This window comes from Vipera berus, assembly GCF_964194415.1.
Source record: "Vipera berus genome assembly, chromosome: 1".
NCBI lineage: Eukaryota > Metazoa > Chordata > Lepidosauria > Squamata > Viperidae > Vipera > Vipera berus.
Window position 1 is genome coordinate 327,204,733 of NC_138202.1, and position 18,816 is coordinate 327,223,548.

Here is an 18,816-nt window from a genome sequence, read left to right on the forward strand (position 1 = left end):
TGCCACCCATTTACAGTCCTCCAAAACATGATGCTGGGATTATGGCTCTTGAATGTGATGTGACTATAACTGTGTGGCATGGGCAAATGGTCCAACAGATCTACATTTGTGAAGATTCACTCACTTTTGTCTCAGGATTAACAAGTATCTAGGAATCAGTTTGTTTAGCTATGGAAACATGTTTAAAAATTCACAGGGATTATGTTTGGGTCAAGAGTGGCCATTTGCATTAGAGATATGCAAATGAGTCTGCTGTACTGGTTGAATGTATTTGATCATGTTAACCTAGATAATGTTAATTGTAGACTAAACAGCCACAAGTTGTAGAATAAGTTATATCTTACTCTATCTATTTTTAAATTACAGGAATATGTTTTGGCACATACTGAAATGCCTACCACTTTGGAAGGAGCAGAAGCTGCTATCAAAAAACAAGAGGATTTCATGACCACAATGGATGCCAATGAGGAGAAGATCAATGCAGTTGTAGAGACAGGAAGAAGACTGGTTAGTGATGGCAATATCAACTCAGACAAAATCCAAGAGAAAGTGGACTCAATTGATGACAGGTACATTCATTAATGATATTTGGGAGAGCCGTGTGCTTGCCAAATGCACAATATCATGAATAAATTATAGTTGATTAGATTAACACAATACATTAAGCTACACTCAAATAAATTTGGCATTTGATGCTCTAGCAGAATATTCATTGAGTAAGGTTTGAATTGAGGACAGCAAGGAATATTGTTTAATGTTTTAACCTGAGGTTGATTTTATGGATGCTTTAATGTAGGACTATTGTAAGTTGCTAGGTTCATATGACTGGATGCCATACAAATATTTTTAATAAATAATACACAAGGAGAGGGAAAAAACAGTTCAATTCAAGCACTGTGATCTCTTATATGACTAGAATCATGTCATGAGTCCTTTGGGAAAGGGCGGTATATAAATCTAATAAAATAAAATAAATAAAATAAAATGAGTATCGTGGATTAATGTACCTGTTCTATTCTACCCATCCTTGTTTCCAGCATCTTCCATAAGTTGTTCATGTTTATAAATTGTGCTGGGATTTCTGAGAGTTGAATATGCTGGTTGATAGTTCCTGACTGCTTTCTAACACACCTGTTGAGGTTAGGAAAAGTGGCATTAGAGCATAAAATGCCATTGCTTCCAAGTGAGAATGTTCATATGGCAAAGTTGTTTTATGACATTCCTTGTAACTTGACCAGTATTCAGAACAAAGTTAGTTGGATGTAAAAATGTCTTGTTCTTATTCTGTATTGAATGTGGATTTCCTGTAAAATTACTTTGACTTTAATTTACGCCAGTCTAGGCTGGCTCTAAATTTAGTATTTTGCTGGTGGGTATTCCTCTTTTTTTTTAAGGGATGCGGTGGCTCAGTGGGTTAGGACGCTGAGCTTGTCGATCAGAAAGTTGACAGTTTGGCGGGTCGAATCCCGAGTGCCGTGTAACAGAGTGAGCGCCTGTTACTCATCCCAGCTTCTGCCAACCTAGCAGTTCGAAAGCACGTAAAAATGCAAGTAGAAAAATAGGGACCACCATGGTGGGAAGGTAACAGCATTCTGTGCACCTTTGGCGTCTAGTCATGCTGGCCACATGACCATGGAGACGTCCTCAGACAAGCGCTGGCTCTTCGGCTTTGAAACGGAGATGAGCACCGGCACCTAGAGTCGGAAACGACTAGCACGCATGTGCAGGGGAACCTAATTCCTCTTTTTGGTTTATGTTGGGCTTATCAAGCTGTATTACCAAAAAAAAATTACATTTCTAATTGCCTTTAGTGATATAGAATAATGTTCCATTAGAAGCAAACACCAAGTTAGAAAAACAAGTTGAAAGGGAGATACAGGATAGACTTCAGTAGTGGGGTTTAGGCATTAGGATGGTGGCATGCATGGGCTTCCAGAAGAATAGCTCCTTAGGGGCTGTCACACAATTCCAAGTTTAGTAGACCTTCCCAGCTCATAGATGGCTTCAAGATTGTTAATAATAAAGGAAGGTGATGACATCCTCTATCAGCACCATCTTATAAAAATACCTAACACATCTCTTGTATCAACTTCCTTGCCAAGTCTGTCTAGAGTTAAGTGGCTAGCTATAAGCTACATGTATACTCACCCAGCCATTTCAATAATTGTTAACTCTGCTGAGTGAGTGGCACATCAGATTGAAGATTTTGCACTGGCACTTTAGCTGAGGTACTGTGCTTTTTCAGGGTCCAGTTAGCGGTCAATGCTCATAGCTGGGTGAAAATAGTACGTAGTTTAAATATAAAAAGTCCCAGGTTCAGTTGTATCTCCAGTTAGAAATGTTGAACTATTTTAATAGTTGTTACTAAACAACTGTGTCTCTCTCTGTGTGTGTGTCTGTATGTATTCATGCATGCATGCATACAAGTTTTTTCTTCCTTCCTTCATGGTGGCTTATAGAAAAAAAGAAGTCCAAAAAAAATATTTAATCGCTGTCTCTGTTACATCTGAAACAGAAACAATCATTCAGAGTTTTAGGAAACAGATGGAACATTAAGACCAACCTCCATTTAATCTTAGATGTTTTGAAGGTATTAACTGTAGCCTGTATCCACACATTTTTGAATTTGGTTTGTTACATAGTTATAGTTTCCATAATTTGCACATAATAATAAAACCTACCTAGTGACTAAATCCAGACAAGCAAAGGGTGATATATAAAACATATTTTTGTAACAATTAGAGAGCTTAGTTAGTAGTAGTTTCCCACTCTGCATGATAGAGAAAACATAGTGAAGGTGTTCTGGTTTATTTTCTTGTTCACTATGAAGAGATTGTGTTTATAGCTTAAAAGATTTGTTCATATTTCAATTTATTGAACCAAGATATACTAATTAAGCCTTTTAAAAACGGAGTTGCTGTTTCTCATTTTCTTTAAGTCTAAACACACTACAGTCTCAGAGAATCATTGATATTTGCTTAGTTATTTGTTTTAAGGTTCAGCAATCTGAGTTGTTTTTGTTTAATTCTGCAATCATCTCTTTCAAAAACAAAATTTGCTTGTAATTAGGGAACCCTTAAAAATACATACCACAACTTCCTTTTTCTAGAATACATAGGTATAATCACTTGCAAAGTTATCTTAAGCCTGTTACTTTATCTAAGGATTATGAAAACCACCAGAGAGCCTGACTTAGTAAGAGTTGGTTTATGGAGTATTGAGTCATAGCCAAGGCTTATTAAAGAGCTTTTGAGGAACTATGCCTTGTGTGAGAAAAATTCATAATATGTAATTGAATTATTAACAGAACATTCTGTCAAAGCATTTTAATTTTCATGCAGTTTTGGAGGGAAAATGGACAAGTTTTGCCCTTTATAGTGACAAAGAAATTCTCATTGGTGAATGAAAAAAAAACTGGTCCAGTTTCTCTTACTAAATTTTACAGGAAATAAAAATGCTATTATCTGTAACCAACATAATTTTAAATAGACATTCCATATGAGTTTTGATGTCAAAACTATTAAGAGTTACCAGCACACAAATATTTTTAAAGAACAAAGGCTACCGTGGTAATTTTATGTTAAATATTTTTTTCATTTCTCCTCTATTCAATGAACAGCGTAAAACTAACCATACCATTATTTGCACTGCAAAAATCTGGGTAATCATTAGAAAGCAGTAGTTTTCTTTGTCTGCTGCCACCTAATGGAATTTTGCATTTTCCAATTTTGCAGATTGGATAGCTTTTTAGTTTGGTTCTTTCTCATTAAGTCTTTGGCAAGATATTTTTCCTTCACTTGCTGATGTTATACACTGAGACCTAGCCCAGCTACAATAGTCAGCTAAAATATATAATGTGCCTGTTTCAGATTTTTCCCCCAGTGTTTCTGAATTGAAAAGATGACTTTAAGTCAGCCACCCTCTCCTTGCCTGTTTGATATATGTGTGGGCAAGGGGGAGGAGGATGAAGGAGACAGTTTACACCTCTGTTCCATATGCTGCACAGTTACCATTTTGATTCTGGGTCCAATTCAAGATGCTGAATTTTATCTTTAAAGCCCTATGTGGCATGCGGTTAGATTATCTGAAAGATCCTCTCTCCCCATCCCATCAAGTCCAGCGGGAGAGGCATGTTATAGGTCCCATCGGCTAAGGCGTTCCATCTGACAGGAGCAGGAGGCAAACTTTTTCTGCTGTGTCACTGTCCCACTGGGCGAGATTAGTCCCATAATTTATTTATTTATTTGATCCCATTTATATCCCGCCCTTCTCCGAAGACTCAGGGCGGCTTACAATGGAAACTGCAATGCAACAATATATTCATAAATTGATTCGTTTGTTTGTTTAGATTTCATATTTTTAAACCGGTCATTTTCCTCAGATGGGCAGTTTATTATTCATAAATATTCATTGATAAGTTATTCATAAATAGTTCCTAATTTACTTCTCTTTAGTTGCTAAAACTGAGTTTGTATTCTCCAACAAAATGTACATAGTTATATGCTGGAAATGAAACTATATCTTTAAAAAATATTTTTATATAATTCAATCAGCATTCTCTTCAAATGAGCAGCATTCTCTGTTTAAATCCCCAGCATCATCATGAGTATACAAACAATTGTGAAAGTGCTTCCCGTTACTCTTGTGTGTGTATGGAAATTTTGAGGCTTGTCATTGTGTCCCTTATTTCAAGGGGTTTTGTCCTTGTTTAGAAAAAGTCTAGCATCTAAACGTTAGAAAATAACAAAAAGTGCAGCTTCTATTCTGACTGTATTCAATTTGCTCAAAGTTCCAGCACTGAAAAATGTCTTCTTTGTTTTTATTTTGAACAGACATAAAAAGAATCGTGAAGTGGCCAGTGAACTTCTGATGAGATTAAAAGACAACAGAGATCTTCAAAAGTTTCTTCAAGATTGCCAAGAGGTATGTTTTCTTAATCCATTGAGGAAATGACTCCTTCATTCCCCTTCAACAGAAGGTACTTCTGTTTGTTTGTGTCTCAGTTTGTCTGTTAGGTCCAATCCATTAATAACAGATGATAGCTATCGCCTCTAGACCAGTTGATTAACTTCTAATGGCAGACAGTCTTTAATAGCTTTCATTATTCCTGATTTTGTTTTGTTAAGCCAGCAACAGTGTACATTTCATTTAAAAAGCCAAAAGCCTTCTATAAAGGTCTGTTCTAATGTAACATTGCTTTCTTTTCTCTAGAGCCCCTCTGTGAGGGAGATGTTTGATATATAAATAAAATGCATAAAAACAACACTTAAAACTAAAGTGCATAATCATAAGTTACTAGATTCTTCTTGTCTCCATTGCTTAACAATTACATACATTTTCCAGTCAGATACAACCACCATATTTTTCCTACAGAGAAATAATGATAAAAATTACATAAATAAAAGAGAACCCATTCTCTCCACATGTTAATCTCTTATGAGAAAAACTCTTAATTTTCTTGGGACATTGGAGAGTTGCTACAAGTCAAGATAAAAATTCTGAACTATTGGACTTGTGGCTTGATAAGATTTAAGGGAATTTCGTGCGCTCGTATTCAACTTAGATGTTAGAGATATAACAACTTAAATGAAATCTATAGATTTCAGCTCCTGAGAACCAAGGACCTGAGACGGAGAACATGCTAATCAAAGCTCAAGAGTATTGTCCATGATCAAGAATTATTGATAAAAATGGAGCTTAATCGTGACAAGGGATGGAAATAAAAGAAGTGCTTGATATCTCTGTGTTGTGAATGACTACGTGAGGTTGAAGCAAACAACACTCCCACCAAGCAGCCTATAGCAGGAACCATTCTGTCTACCTTCCTTTGCTACAAAAACTTTGCTCATAAATAGAATTGACATCCTCCCCCCCCCCCATCTCATCCTATGTTTTGTCACTCCTGGACCCTGAGAACATCTCTCTTTGTAAGTCAGGATAATATAGCTTCAAAGTGAACTTGGTGCTGCTTTGCAAGCAGACCAGCTATTGTCCAGTTGAAGGCTCAAAAAGAACCCTTCCTAAAGCCATGAACAACCTCTTTGTTATCTCCCTCTGAAAGGCAGATTCTTTTAATTCCCGCAATTGCAGATTTTCCTTTTATTTCCATCTTTAACGAGCCTTTTATGACGTGACCTTTGGAAATGTTCATGAATGAATAAAAATGGTCTTTGTCAACCAAAAATAGAGGATGGCTGTCCTGGCTGTCCCATTCTGCTCCACTCCATTTGCTTGGAAAAGATTTTATATGTGGGAGAGATTTGTTGCAAGCTGTGAATCAGATGTGTTGACATACTTTCCTCTTGGGGGGTGGTTGGCTGAAAAAATGCCAAATATGCAGCTTCAAAATGTGCTACATTTTCTTAACCTTACAAAAAAGATTTGCAAGATTTGGATCTGATTACGTTTCTTGTTAATAACATGAAGTTGAACTGGTAGTCAGTCTTCTTTGTTTGCCTGTAGAAAAGAAGTGATGGGTGAAATAGAGTCTCCTCTACACATACTCCCAAATTTGTTACAGAGGTTTCAGAAAGGAGGAGGAGGAGGCCAGGCAACTTCCTGTTCTTTGGAATTACGGAATTCCACTCCCACAGTGTTAGATGAAGCCTTTGGTTATAGCCTCAGGCAGAGACATATGTTGTGCCACTGTTAATGTTCCAAAGTCCAGCTAGCATAGGGGCACTGTGTTGACAGTTGAATGTTCACAGACCACTGTACACCAACCCTTGTTGTCTCTTCTGACAGTGATGCCCATATGAAAAGCAAGTTAAGAGTGGGAATTTCATTAGGAAGGGCTTTCATGTCAGACTCTTTTTTGTCCCACCACTGAATAAGCAAGAGTCCCATTCTCATTACAGTCCTCCCCCACAATTCTGGATAACAAAGATTTCTGCAAAAGTTTTTTTTTCTAGTCAGGTTAATATAAGATCTTTAATCTCTCTCTCTCTCTCTCTCTCTCTCTCTCTCTCTCTCTCTCTCTCTCTCTGTGTGTGTGTGTGTGTGTGTGTGTGCATATGTGTGCGTGCACATCCACATGTGTGTATACACACAGAGACACACATACAGTATATTAAGAATTTAAATTGTGACTTTTGATATGAAAGAGTGCGCTCTGTCACTGAGCTACACTGTTCCACTAGAATTATTTCTGAATAATTTGCATAGGGCCTTCAAGGATTTTTCTCTTGCTGCCCCTGAGTTAAGCTCTCTATAATTTCTTTTCAATCCATGTGTGACTGTATTTCAATTTTATAAATGTCCCTTACGGCTAAACTAGACATTGTGGCACCAGCACAGCTTTGGTTATGGGATAGTCTAGCCAGCTGCAAAATGGCTGAAGGCCACTTCATGCTGTCAAGTAACAGATGGGCGGAGACCTGAGCTCACCCTCATTTCCATTTTGTCTTTTGGAACTCTTCCCCTTAGTATTTTTCATGAGTTATGAAATAAAGGTATACATAAGTGAAATGGCCTAAAGGAGAAATTTTGGCAGGGGAAAGCAGCAAGCAGTTCTGCTTTCCAGTTGAAACCAAAGCTACATTGGTGTTTGAAAATATAGATCTCTGTAAGTTAATGTGGAGCTGGTAAATATCCTCACTTTGGACATTTCCAAAACCAACGACTTTTGATTTCTTCCTTACCGTCCAGTCCTAGAATTAAGAATTCTATGATTGAAATGATTTTACAGAATCATTTCCTTTGCAAAGCATTTGGTATAATTTCAATTTCCAAAATAGTTCACAGTTTTTATTATGATTATAAATAAACCTAAAATATAATCATTACAAAGCTATTAAAATAGGTAAGAAAAGCATGATGGGATACAGTCAAGTCTTAGAGACATTTCAGAGTAGAAGGAGTTTTATCTGTTTATAATAACAAATGAGACATATAAGCATTCCTCAGAATCATGTCCCATAGTCCTGGAGCTAGTTTGGTAAAGGTCCTATTGGAGACAAGTATTTCCATTATGCAAGCATCTGGACTCAGTCAGCTGATTGAAATTGTCAGGGAGTTTTATATGACTGGGTGCACACCTTATCTAAAATTAAATATTTCCACTCATTTTTCAGCTGTCTCTCTGGATTAATGAGAAGATGCTTACAGCACAAGACATGTCTTATGATGAAGCAAGGAACCTTCACAGCAAGTGGCTGAAACACCAAGCCTTCATGGCTGAGCTTGGCTCCAACAAAGAATGGCTTGACAAAATCCAAAAGGTATGGGGTACATGAATGGTGCTTCGGGAAAGGCATTTAGGTTTACTTGTCATGTCCTTGAGATGCCTGTTGTTTATAAAAAGCACATTTGTTGGATTATACCCACACCCAGTATTTTCCTCAAACACTTGGCCTTGGCTGAGTTTGTGCATACTGTATTGTAATACAGTTTACAAAGTGTGAACATAGCTGCTGTGGCATGTGACCTATGGGTTCTAAGCTAAGCATGTTATATGAACACTGCCAGTTGTAACTTACTCAGTAAACTATTGTGGCTTATCATTATTTATGATTCCAGAAAATGCCATGCTGGTTGCAAATTTGTGGGTTAAGTTAGTTTTACGTACTAAAATAATTATTCCTAGTTGCTTTTATATGGAAAATGCTGACAGTCTTCATTTCATTGATCTTGTGAAAGAGACTCTTCTGAGATTTTTAATTAACTTGAACAACTTAGAGATGGGCATAGGAATGGGGATGCCTCCTGGCAAGAAAAATGGGAAAGACAGGTGCTTAGAAATGAGTTGTATCAGCCTTTCTAAACATTTTACCTTTAGATGTCTTGGACTATACCTCCTAATATTCACAAGCCATCTTCCTATATATGGGAAGGACCAAGATGGAGAAAGTGGACATAGGATCCAGGAGGGTATACCCAGGGTGGCTTATAAATAGTAGGTGATGTGGAGAAGTATCAGTTCTGAACTTCAGAATCTCTGGTGGAAGTCTCCTCATGATATTCACACAGGAAATGTATCTATATTTATAACCAATTTTATACTACAGTTCCCTGTTTAGCATGTATAGTTTACTGCAATGCTCTCTACATGGGGCTGCCCTTGAAGACCACCCGGAGGCTCCAGCTGGTGCAGAATGCGGCCGCGCGGGTAGTGATGGGAGCATCCCGATACTCCCATATTACACCCCTCCTGCGTGAGCTGCATTTTTGCCCTCCGGGTGAGATTTAAGGTGTTGGTACTTACCTTTAAAGCCCTACATGGCCTAGGCCCGGGATATTTGCAGGACCGTCTACTGCCGGGAACGACTTCCCATCGCCCAGTGCGCTCACACAGGGAGGGCCTCCTCAGGGTGCCGTCGGCTAGACAATGTCGGCTGGCGACCGAGCGCCAGCCCTGTGGAACCAACTTCCCCTTGAGCTCCGGATGGCCCCGGATCTTCGGTCCTTTCGCCGCGGCCTTAAAACATTCCTTTTCCATCAGGCTGACCTGGACTGACAGGGATTTTTAAAATGTTTTTAACTTATTATTGGGGCTGCTAGTTTAATTCTTTTTTAACTTTTGTATTATTGTATTTTTGTTGTTGTTAGCCGCCCTGAGTCCTTCGGGAGATAGGGCGGCATATAAGTCCCAAAAATAAATAAATAAATGTACATCAAATTTTGGTCTAATACAGGCCAGAACCACTATATAAAAGCTATTTTTTTCTGAGAAGATGCAGAGAGGGGCACCCATCCATAGTATTTATCTCATAAATTATGATGCATGAAGTTGGGAATAGATTACTAAACTTGTCTATATTAGCAATTTCATTAAATTATGGTTATACTTACAACATCGTTTCCAAATGTTCTTTTCCAGCATCTTTTCTCCATTGCCCATGGCATGGCTTATTTTGAGTCTAGAGACCCAATATTAGAAAAAGACTGGACCTGAGACTTCAGGAACAGGCTAGCATAGAATCATGTGAATTAGTCCTAGGCAGGTGGAATTACCAGGTTATGGGAAACTTAAGTTAACTGTTCTTGGTTTATCATTCTGTTTATTTTTAGGAAGGGATGCAGTTGATTGCCGAAAAGCCTGAAACTGAAGCAATTGTGAAAGAGAAGTTGACAAGCCTACACCAAATGTGGCAAGAACTGGAAAGCACCACCCAAACAAAAGCTCAGCGCCTTTTTGATGCCAATAAGGCTGAGCTGTTCACCCAGAGCTGTGCTGACTTAGATAAATGGCTGAATGGCTTGGAGAGCCAGATACAATCAGATGATTATGGCAAAGATCTCACCAGTGTCAACATTTTGCTGAAAAAACAACAGGTAAAGCCATTGGAGTAGTAAACTTTGCCACTTTGGTAATGGACAGAAAGAAGGGCAAAAAAGATGAAATATACATGAGTTTATTTTTATAATAATAATTTATCTGAAAGCCTTTCCAGTTGGATAGTATTCAAGCTGACTACAGTGTTCTATTATTATATCACTTTTAGGTATTTGGGATACTTTTGTTAAGAAAAGCAAATGTGTCATGTGAAATATATGAAATAAATACTAAGCTGAGTGGCATTTAATGGGACAGTGCAATGCTTTGAATTCAAAAATGCTTCATAAAGTTCAAGGAACAAATGTGTCTGTCAATTTAAAGCAGCTTGTTTTTCCCCAGAGTTTGTTGGCTGCCCCTGCAGTTGCAGCCAGATGCTATATACATTCCCAGATCCGTTCCAAACCATTATTTATGCTTGCAAATCTATAGCCATAACATTTACCAATCTTTGTTTACCAGATGTAATCTGGATACAAATCTCTTCACCTGCCATCTAAAACAAGGAGAGAAAAAATATCTGAGGACTCATTCTTCAACAGTTCATGGCAGTCTCTAAAAATCTACAAAATATATTTTGTACACCATGTCCATTTGATGATGACAGAAATAGCACTGTTGTCCTTGACTGATCATTGCTATGTTGTTGTTAGCTGCGAAGTCGTGTCCGACCCATCGCAACCCTATGGACAACGTTCCTCCAGGCCTTCCTGTCCTCTACTATCTTCTGGAGTCCATTTAAGCTCACGCCTACTGCTTCAGTGACTCCATCCAGCCACCTCATTCTCTGTCGTCCCCTTCTTCTATTGCCCTCAATCTTTCCCAGCATTAGGCTCTTCTCCAGTGAGTCCTTCCTTCTCATTAGGTGGCCAAAGTATTTGAGTTTTAGCTTCAGGATCATTGCTGTAGGTTTCCTCTATATTCTGGAGATTTGTCTGTCATATATGTAAGGTGTTAATTGGGGTTGATTTTACAATAAAGTTGAAATAGACACGGGGACATATTTAACTTTGACAAACTTGTACATTCGTTTCTTTTTGTTTGCTACATTGTGTTTTGAATGATTTGATTAAAAGAGATTGACACAATGGAGATGCAAGGTATTGGTGAATTTCTCCTCTCATAAATTGCTATAAATCACAGAAAACTATGTCACAGAAAGTGTCTATGGAGATTCTCGGTCATCCAGGTCATGGTTGTCCCAAAGGTGCTTTTTCAAGAGGCAAGTGGACTTTCTTGTTTTTCTTTGAAGATGTTTCACTTCTTATCCATGAAGCTTCTTCAGCTTCTGTCACAGAAAGGTTGAACCTTTGCAAAAAGTCTCAAAAGTACTAGAAAGCATTACACAGAACATCCAGAAAATTCTGAAAATAAAACTTGAATTTAAACCACAGGGCAGGACCCCAAGTATATAAAAGAAAAACATCACAATTTATTAAGATATGGCTGACAGCAGCAAGAAGCAATGTAGCACAACAATGGAAAAAAGAAACCCTTTCCAATAATACAAGTTTGGGAGACTAAAATTTGAGAATGCACAGCAATGGGAAAATGGACTACATATATTTGTAGCACAAGTCTAAACAAATTCAAGCAGAAATGGTTCCTTTATAATAACTTGTTGCACAGAAAGGCAAACTAAAACACTTAGAGCATGGTTTTTGAAGAAGAAAGGAAACTGTTTAAAAACCATTAAAATGACCCAAATGGAAGTGAGCAAGTAATCGCACTGGATAATATAAAAATAAGTAGCAATTGGGGGCTGAACTTTTTTGTTTGGTAGTCTTGCTAATGTTCCTTACAGGATAAGACCAGTTTAGCAATGGATGAATATCTACATTTTCATTTTCGTTGTAGATGCTTGAGAATCAAATGGATGTACGTAAGAAAGAGATTGAGGAGCTGCAGAGTCAAGCCCAGGCACTGAGTCAGGAAGGCAAGAGTACTGATGAAGTTGATGGTAAACGCTACACGGTGGAGAAGAAATTCTTGGAATTGCTGGAGCCCTTGAATGAAAGGAAGTCTCACCTACTGGCCTCTAAGGAGATCCATCAGTTCAACCGGGATGTGGAGGATGAAATTGTGAGTTATTCTCAGTTACAGCTTGACATGTTTTATGAATTTTCTGGATAGCACATGATGCTATCACCCCATCTCTTAATTCTTGTTATACTTCCTTCCCATGCCTGTATTCCTTATTGATCAGTATATTATTTTCATCTCTGCTAGTTGTGGGTTGGAGAAAGGATGCCTATTGCCACATCCACAGATCATGGGCACAACCTTCAGACTGTTCAATTGTTAATTAAGAAAAATCAGGTAAGAGCCTAGAGTTTGTTAGCAATCTTCAGATAGGCAAAATATTCAAAATTTAGATTCTTTCCTCAATGAATATCTTAGGTGAAGCTTGTGAATGAATGCTCTTGTTCTTCTCCTTTTCCTTTCCACTGGCATACGTTTTACATTAACTTTTTAACAAATGAAAAATGCCATTCACACAATGGCATTCTAATCAGTGGCTCCAGTAATTTATATGCAACTGATAGAAATTAATCTATCTTATGGCCACTGCAGAGATAATACATTGTGCAGTTGTTTGAATCTACTCCACTTACCACAGTGAGCTGGTTTATTTCTTATGTCTGATTAAGCCTCCCATTCTGCACACATTATGATTTTCTGCAACAAAAATTTCTGACAAGGATATCAGATGTAGGTGCTTTGGGCATTACATGTGTGAGAGGAGAGGATAAAAGTTTAAATCATAAATGTGTATTGATTTATTCAATGAATTAATCTTTGAGAGCAGTTTTGTGTAATGGTTAGAATGCTGGTTTAGAAACTGACTTGTCTTTATCTTTCTTTTAAGTATTTGTTAAGCTATTCCTAGTATGAGTATTGAATTCCCCCTACCCCCATTAGACACTTCAGAAAGAAATCCATGGACACCAGCCTCGTATCGATGACATTTTTGAGAGGAGCCAAAACATCCTTACAGACAGCAGCCTTAATGCCGAAGCAATCCAGCAGCGGCTTGCAGATTTGCAGCAGCTGTGGAACCTCCTGATTGAGGAGACAGAGAAACGCCACAAGCGCCTTGAGGAATCCCACAAAGCCCAACAATATTACTTTGATGCTGCAGAAGCTGAAGCCTGGATGAGTGAACAGGAGCTATACATGATGTCAGAAGAGAAGGCCAAGGTAAGGAAGCTTCCTGGAATATAGGAAACTGAGCACATCTGTAGTCACTGATCTGAATCAGTGTTTTTCCCAACTCAGCAACTCTTAAGATGTGTGGACTTCAACTCCCAGAATTCCCCAACCAGCATGACATTAAAGCTATCATGCATATAATGTATAATGAAAAAACACTTTACTTTTGTTCCCAAAGACTGTATGGACAATAAGTATAGAATTAAAGACAGATAGGTAGAAGTCCTGAACTTGCTACGAAACCAAGATCTACCCTGTGCTGTGTAAAAAAGCTGTAAGCTTTGGCAACACAAACTGTAGAACTGATTAACTGGGAGACCAAAACGGTAACAAGCTAGCAGTTTTGCTTTTAATTATTTATTTAATTTGTATGCTGCCCATCTCACTGATATAGAGACTCTTCAGTTCTCAGCTTAAAACTGGACTTTCCCAACAGTCCACATAGCATAAAACTACAAATACTTCCCATTTTTCCTTTCTTTATGTTTCATTGTTTTGCATGGATATTTTTGCCTATTTCTGATTTGTATCAGCTACCATCAGAACATGGTCATAATGTTTTAAAAATTCTTTTAATTTACAATGTATTGTGCTGTGTATCTAAATCAGTGTTGAGCAGCTGCTTTTTGACCATCTTCCCAAACTGAGGTGCTTATTCCTGAGTACTTGCAGAAATCAGATTTAGAAAATGTGCTCAAATTCTTAAAGAGAAATAATTTCCCTTCTTTCTCAGAAGCCTGCTTTCTTATGCTTGAGAGATGCTTTTTCTTTAAGATTATTTTTTCTAGTTTATTAATGCTTTTTTGAATTGTCAAATATTTCTAGATTTCTTAATATCTGAACTGCTGTTTATTTCTCTCATTTGTCCCAATATTAAGTAAATAGGGCAAGAAAATCTTGTGGGTCAATTTACCATCGTCAGCTAATCTATCTTTTTGACTTGAGTTCAGTTCACTGTTTATTTCTTCTTTGATGAAGGACATATACATTTCTAGAAAAGGTGACCATTTAGTTTGAAAAAATAACTATATTCTGTTTCAGATTTCATAAACTCAGGGTAGGATTCTTGTATTTGGATTTGAATAATCCACATCTAAAGCAATAAAAATATTTTTAAATCAAATAACTGATTAAATCAACAAGTTAGTGCCCATATTTTTGTTGCATTGCTTCATTGAGTCCAGCATGTCAGTGTTCAAGCACCTGCCTTTGTTAAAGTAGGTCTGTTTCTAGTTCCATTGAACTAGAAATCAAAAAGCAGCACAGGAAAAAAAGCAACAGACCTGACATACATCCTATTGTGGCATGTCACTGGGATTGCAGTTTGTGCCTTATCATAAGGTAAAGGTTTCCCCTCACATGCGTGCTAGTCGTTTCCAACTCTAGGGTCTGGTGCTCATCTCCGTTTCAAAGCCGAAGAGCCAGTGTTTGTCCGAGGAGGTCTCCGTGGTCATGTGGCCGGCATGACTAGATGCCAAAGGCGCAGGGAACGTTGTTACCTTCCCACCATAGTGGTCCCTATTTTTTTACTTGCATTTTTACGTGCTTTCGAGAAGCTGGGACGAGTAACAGGCGCTCACTCTGTTACGCGGCACTCGGGATTCGACCCGCCAAACTGCTGATCTTCTGATCGACAAGCTCAGCGTCCTAACCCACTGAGCCACCGCGTCCCTTTTGTGCCTTATCATACCTGTGCCTTATTGTGACCATCATTATTGTTAGATCATTCAGTTAACTTACTTTCATTAGAAATGCCGTGGCGTACTACAGCTGTATTTTAAGTCATTCATATCATTTACAAGACAGATAACTAGTCAGTTTTCTTATAGCTAAACAGTATTGAATGATGTGATATCAGCATCTAACATTCCTGCATGCTGACATTTGAACAGGATTGGGGAATGTATTCTCTGTCCTCTATAATCCGGCACTTTTGGTGTAGTTTGACTTTCCATAGATAACAGTAGCAGCATTGGAAACTTTAAACATTGAGTTAACAATTTCCCATTTAGCAGACTTTAGAAGGATATTTTTAGATGTCTTGACATCATCCTCATATAACAGGCAAGTCTAGCGCAAGTAATGTGGGTAAGACAATTACATTTATTTCATTATAGTGACACATAATTTGGGTAATAAAATTATGCAACTTGTACAACTTATAAAATGTATGCCGAAATTGCAACAAATTGTGTAATTGGTTTAATTTGCATAATGACATAATTACACAAATGACATAAGTCATGAATTACATAGTTGCCAGTTAAAGACAAATAGTGGACAATCCTCTTACCAAGTGATCGGGAAAAGGCTTTGCTAAATGTGCAAATTAGGACAGTTTGCCATTTAATAATAAACATGATTTGTTCTCTCTTGAAACTTTAGGATGAACAAAGTGCAGTTTCTATGTTGAAGAAACACCAGATTTTGGAACAAGCTGTAGAAGATTATGCTGAGACAGTCCACCAGCTTTCCAAGACCAGCAGAACTTTGGTAGCAGATAATCATCCGGAGAGGTGACTCCTGCTGTTCTGCATTCATTCATTCATTCATTCATTCATTCATTCATTTATTTATTTATTTATTTATTTATTTATTTATTTATTTATTTATATTCCATTTATATCCCGCCCTTCTCCGAAGACTCAGGGCGGCTTACAAGCTTAGCAGTATTTATAATTTGCTTTCGTTCTTAGGCCTTGTAAGAACTGCTACGCTGGATCTGTTCAGTGGTTCATTAAGATTAGCATCCTTTCCATTTCTAAGCTCTTCTAAACTTACAATTATTCTGGGTAAAAAAAAACAAGCAGCAAGATTAGCTCATAGCCTGATTTGGATCAAACAAGCTGCAGATTTCCTGTTCTGCTCAAGTATTCCACTTAGGTATTTCCTCCCTCCTTCCTTTTGGGATTCAGAGGGAGACTTAGAAAGCTTGTGCTTTCAGTTTTAAGTAAACCATGGTTTTCCATGATAACTCTATTCAAGGAATTTTGAGCTGCAATTTTAGAACAATCCAGGAAACTGTTTCTTCATTGCACTGCATTTCCCTCATTGTTTAGTCCTCAACCTATGTCCATTCAAATTACAAAAGACCTCTGTGGGGCTACTTATGAACAGATTCAAAGTGCTGGTGGCTATCTTTCCCAATCGTGTGATCTCATTTTGGGGTCACATGGTGACCTGCTTAACTGATAACACTTGTGACCATCATTCCAGCCTCAGTTATAGTCATAAGTTGGGGGCTACCTGTATATCTGAACCCTTTTGACAAAATAATTCATTCCTCCACTCAAGTAAATATCACATTCTTCTGTAGGGCAGGCTGCCAGCAATAGAGAGCAATAAAAACAAGAAATATTTATTTATTTTATTTTTATTTTTATTACATTTATATCCCGCCCTTCTCCGAAGACTCAGGGCGGATTACAAGCTTAGCAGTAGCCTTCATTCTATGTATATGCCTGCTTATTAGGGCTTTCATACACCCCCCAAGCGGCATTATTACAAAGTCAGCTTAATTGCCCCCAACAATCTGGGTCCTCATTTACCTACCTCGGAAGGATGGAAGGCTGAGTCAACCTTGAGCCTGGTGGGATGCGAACCTGCCCTAATTGCAGGCAGCTGGTGTTACTTAAGGAGGCATTAGCCCACTGCTCCACCAAGGCTCATCATAAAATCTTTTTCTAAAGAGAAGTGACATAAATGGAAGATGGAATGAAAAGAGAAAGCAATCAGGCATGGATTCTTAACCTACAGTTTATCTTAACAGTGTGATATAGATATCATACTGTGATGTAATTAAAAATTATAGGTTGCTTTTTTATATGCATGATAACAGAGAGAGAAGAACTGATGTAATGGGCTTCCTTCATTTCTCTTCATTCGGAGATGTGTGTATGTATAAAATAAGTAATTGCTTCTTGACATTATATACTGGCCTGCCAGGTAGATGTTTAAAGTTTCCCAAGCAGAGTAGGATGGAAATATTGATTTCTTGTCCAAAAACCTACATTTTTTAAATAGAAGTTCAAACAGAATTATTTAGTATTCAAAAATTACTCCCTCCGAAAAAGACAAGTGAAATTGGAAAATAAAATGCCAAGTATATAATAACCAAAAGGTCAAATAAAACAAAAGAAACTGTGTACTGTATAATTCATGGGTACATATATTTGACAGAACATGTCAGTATTCATATAGGCCAAGTGAGACAGAGAAAAATGGACAAATCTGGCAGAGAAATAGAACAGTTTTAATTTTCTCTGTAATTCTTCATACTGTCTGAACTCTGGCACATTCCCCATCTGTATATACTTCCAATTGTTGTTCATTGGTTGGGAAAGAATTTATCCATCTAATGGAATCCGATTAGTTTCCTCTGGAAATTTTAAAGTCACAAGCTGGGAAGTGCCTTTTATTAATGTGGACAATTTGTTTATCAATAGCATTCAGCACTGGCAGAAATCCAAGCAGTCCAGGCCAAGTTCATATCCTTCCTGTAGGTCATGTGAAAAGTCATAGGATTAGATTACTAGATCTGGAATGTATCTTAACATTCTCCCATATTTGTCTTTTAGCATAAAAGAATATGAAGCTATTAGACTATGTGTTCTTTGTGACTATTTTTCCAAAGCCAGGGGCTGTATTACAAGTTAACTTAAAAGTATAGTTAATGAATGAATATAACTTTATTACGGTCATAGACCAGCAATAGATGTCACTTTTTACAATATATTAAAAATAGTACTGACATTAATAGTAAATAATAACATCCCTGTTAAGAAAATACATGTTCTCAAAATGTTAGGGTCACTCCCTAGTTTACGTGAGTGAAAAGCCGATAAGTATGTGAGTAAATATAATGTTCCAAAAATTGTTAGAGATATCTCCAAAAAATTGGCACAAGATGACAGCTATAATTCTGTAAACAATTTTTTTCTTGTGGACATTGCAGCAACGCAGAATTTTGTCACTGCATGGATGGTAGAAGAGTTTGAGTCCTGGAGGAGAAAGCCTACATAAAAATTGTCTGCCCTCCCTGGCAATCTCTCTAATAAGGGGAGAATATATGGTGACCTATAAACTCACAGTACAATAAAACATGTGAGATATCTTTGACTTCTCCTTTACCACATATACATAGCCATTCTGCTATTGGTGTTCTCTTATACCTGCCCTGGAGGAGTGCTGAGGGGAGAACGTTAAATCTGGCTCTGAAGAAAGCTATTCTTTGTTTTGGGAATGTCAGATCATTTAGATATCTTTCCGATTCCCACACACCCTGTTTGATTCTATCTCTACTGTGGAGAGGCAACCTATTTAGTTCTTGG

At 37.6% G+C, this 18,816-nt stretch overlaps 1 protein-coding gene across 2 annotated transcripts in view; it reads left to right on the forward strand.

The window, feature by feature from the left end:
• Positions 1-18,816, forward strand: part of SPTBN1 (spectrin beta, non-erythrocytic 1) — a 193,035-nt gene that overhangs the window by 145,177 nt on the left and 29,042 nt on the right. For both annotated transcript variants that reach the window (XM_081314580.1, XM_081314581.1), the window contains 8 exons: positions 367-569; positions 4,833-4,923; positions 8,073-8,219; positions 10,009-10,272; positions 12,131-12,355; positions 12,503-12,592; positions 13,196-13,474; positions 15,872-16,002. In XM_081314580.1, the coding sequence (XP_081170706.1) occupies positions 367-569; positions 4,833-4,923; positions 8,073-8,219; positions 10,009-10,272; positions 12,131-12,355; positions 12,503-12,592; positions 13,196-13,474; positions 15,872-16,002 (1,430 nt within the window). The remainder of the gene's footprint in view (positions 1-366; positions 570-4,832; positions 4,924-8,072; positions 8,220-10,008; positions 10,273-12,130; positions 12,356-12,502; positions 12,593-13,195; positions 13,475-15,871; positions 16,003-18,816) is intronic.